Source organism: Merops nubicus, unplaced genomic scaffold (genome assembly GCF_000691845.1).
Source record: "Merops nubicus isolate BGI_N331 unplaced genomic scaffold, ASM69184v1 scaffold3545, whole genome shotgun sequence".
In the NCBI taxonomy this organism is placed as follows: Eukaryota; Metazoa; Chordata; class Aves; order Coraciiformes; family Meropidae; genus Merops; species Merops nubicus.
The window spans coordinates 8,609-11,226 of NW_008611449.1; the positions used below are offsets into that span (position 1 = coordinate 8,609).

Here is a 2,618-nt window from a genome sequence, read left to right on the forward strand (position 1 = left end):
AAGTGATTACAAGACAATCCAGTCCAAATTTCGGCAAAGTCCCTTGGTCTCAGCATGGTCTGAAGACCTGATTTCCCAGCTGGCTTCTGACATCGAGAAGACAGCAAGCAGGACTGTGGCACGCTCTGGGCAGTTCCACCTGGCCCTCTCGGGTGGCTCAAGCCCAGTGGTCCTATTCCAGCGGCTGGCAAGACACCATTACACCTTCCCGTGGAAGCAGACCCACATCTGGCTGGTAGATGAACGCTGTGTCCCTCTCACTGACACCGAGTCCAACTTCTTCAGCCTGCACAGCCACCTCCTCCAGAATGTCAGGGTGCCCTACTTCAACGTCCACCCCATGCCTGTGCACTTGAACCAGCGGCTCTGTGTGGAAGAGGACAGAGGCACAGAACTGTATGCCAAGGAGATCGTGGCCCTGGTGGCCAATGCCAGCTTTGACCTGGTGCTGCTGGGGGTGGGCACTGATGGGCACACTGCTTCGCTCTTCCCCAGGTCTGAAAATGGCTTGGAAGGGGCTCAGACTGTGGTGCTGACTGAAAGCCCTGTCAAACCTCACCAAAGGATGAGCCTTAGCCTGCCCCTCATTAACAAGGCCAGGCAAGTGTTTGTGCTGGTTTTGGGGAAGGGTAAGCATGACATCACCACCCTGCTCAGCAGGGTGGGCCGTGAGCCAAGGAAATGGCCCATCTCGGGCGTCAGCCCCAGCTCTGGCCAGCTGGTGTGGTACGTGGATTATGAAGCTCTGCTTGGGTGATGTCTTCACAGTGTCCCTCCTCCCTTGTCTGCGTGGCCTTTACAGCCTGGATTTTCCTACACAATGTCCATGTTTTTCTGTTGCCAGCAGCAGCTTCATCTCTGACAAACTCCTCTAACCTTCTGGGAAATCCATGGCCTGCAGTGCCTCTGACATTTGAGCCCGGAAAGAAGCTTGGCTCAGTGTTCAGAGCTAAGCAGGAGCCAAGAGCCCAGTGCAGCATTTCTGGCTCCGCTAGGGATTCTGGCTGTGACTTTGGACAAATTACCTCACCTTGAAGTGCCTCAGTTGTCCCTGTCAGGGCTTTGTGGTTATTAGCATTTAACTACCTCGCAGGCACTACAGGAGACCTGTGAAGTTAAGTACCTGCGATTTTTTTTAAAAATTTTATCTTTATTTTTGAATTCTCAGGCTAGAAGTCAGTAATAACATGTTCATCCTCCACCCTGCTCGATCTGGCTGGGACGGTGGTGTTGGTAAAATGACAGTTCTGTGTGCAGGGGTCTGTAGCTTTGTGTGTGCAGCTCATCCCCTGCCTGTGGCTGTGCTCTCCTGGAAGCACAGACACCCACTTGCTGCTGTAGCCTCTGAGTGCTGACACTGATTTGTGAGCTCACTGCAGTCCTGAGTCTTTGCAAATTGCCCAGCAGCAGAGGCTGGGTTTATGAGCAGTAATTTGCTGCTTTCATTAAGTGGATGGCCAATACCATGGGGATGGAGAAGGAAGACACATTGCTTTTTAGGCTGTTAGAGTAATGGGGACAGCGTGAAGAATATGGCAGTTCACAGAGCTGTTATTTGCCTGCAGAATAATAATTATTGAGGGAAAAGCTTGGCGTTCAGAGGAGTTCTTTGGGCTTAGCTAGCAAAGAAATATTTTCTTTACCCATCTTTCTCTGTCTTTGTCTCATTCTCTGGAACAAACCTTTCCCCATCCTCAGAATTGAAGCTTTCAGTGTCATTCAGTTTTACGGGAAGCAGCTCTATAAGCTATCAATGTATCTGTCATGACAGCACACATGAAGGTGGCTACAGCATTTGCAGATAGTGGTTTGGATGCAGGGACACTGACTTCTAAAGGGAGGGAATTTTCTCTGTACATGGAACTAGCAAATTGCATCTCTGTGTGACAGGACGTTAAGTGGCTGTAGAATGTATAGTGCCATTGCTCACAGGAAGGGTTGGAGACATCAAGACCGACCTAAAGAGGCCCCCAAGCTGACAGGAGATGGCGCCCTGGCCCTGAGAAGCAGCAGTAAGCTCATCATAGAATCACAGGCTGGCTCTAGGTTGGAAGGGACCCTGGAGATCGTCTGTCTGATCCAACCCCCCTGCCATGGGCAGGGACACCTCTCAACTAGACCAGGTTGCTCAAGGCCTCATCCATCCTGGCCTTAAATACCTCCAGGGAGGGGCATCCACAACCTCTCTGGGCAATCTAGTCCAGAGTCTCACCACCCTCCCACTGAAGAACTTCTTCCTAAGATCCAGTCTAAGCTGTGTGGTGTTTGAGGCTGTGCCAGGCTTGGCCACCCTTCACAGCGCTGGAGCCTCACGAGGGAAAACCAGGATCTGTAGGAGCTGGACCTGGGAATCTGGTGACCCCTTAGGAACCTGAAGGTGCAGTAGAGGGAAGGGAGGAGACTTTGCTTTGGGAAGCTGGGTGATTTGCTTTGGCTTCAAATCTTTCCCTGCACAGGGATCTGCTGAGCCCTAGCCATGAAGATGCAAATCTGGGTGCTGCAGTCTGATAGCACGTGGAGCAGGGTGGGCAGGTCGGTGCAGCCTGTGTTCCTGGGATCCTGAGCTGTTCCCTTTCAGCACAATGCTTATCTTAATGCAGGAATTGTCCTCCTTTGCT

The 2,618-nt window shown here is 51.7% G+C and overlaps 1 protein-coding gene across 1 annotated transcript in view; it reads left to right on the forward strand.

The window, feature by feature from the left end:
- Positions 1 to 757, forward strand: part of LOC103773830 (GDH/6PGL endoplasmic bifunctional protein-like) — a 6,466-nt gene extending 5,709 nt beyond the window's left edge. The window contains 1 exon segment of the mRNA XM_008941209.1: positions 1 to 757. This exon segment is cut by the window's left edge and continues 32 nt beyond it. Coding sequence (XP_008939457.1) covers positions 1 to 757 — 757 coding nt within the window.
- Positions 758 to 2,618: the final 1,861 nt, after the last annotated feature.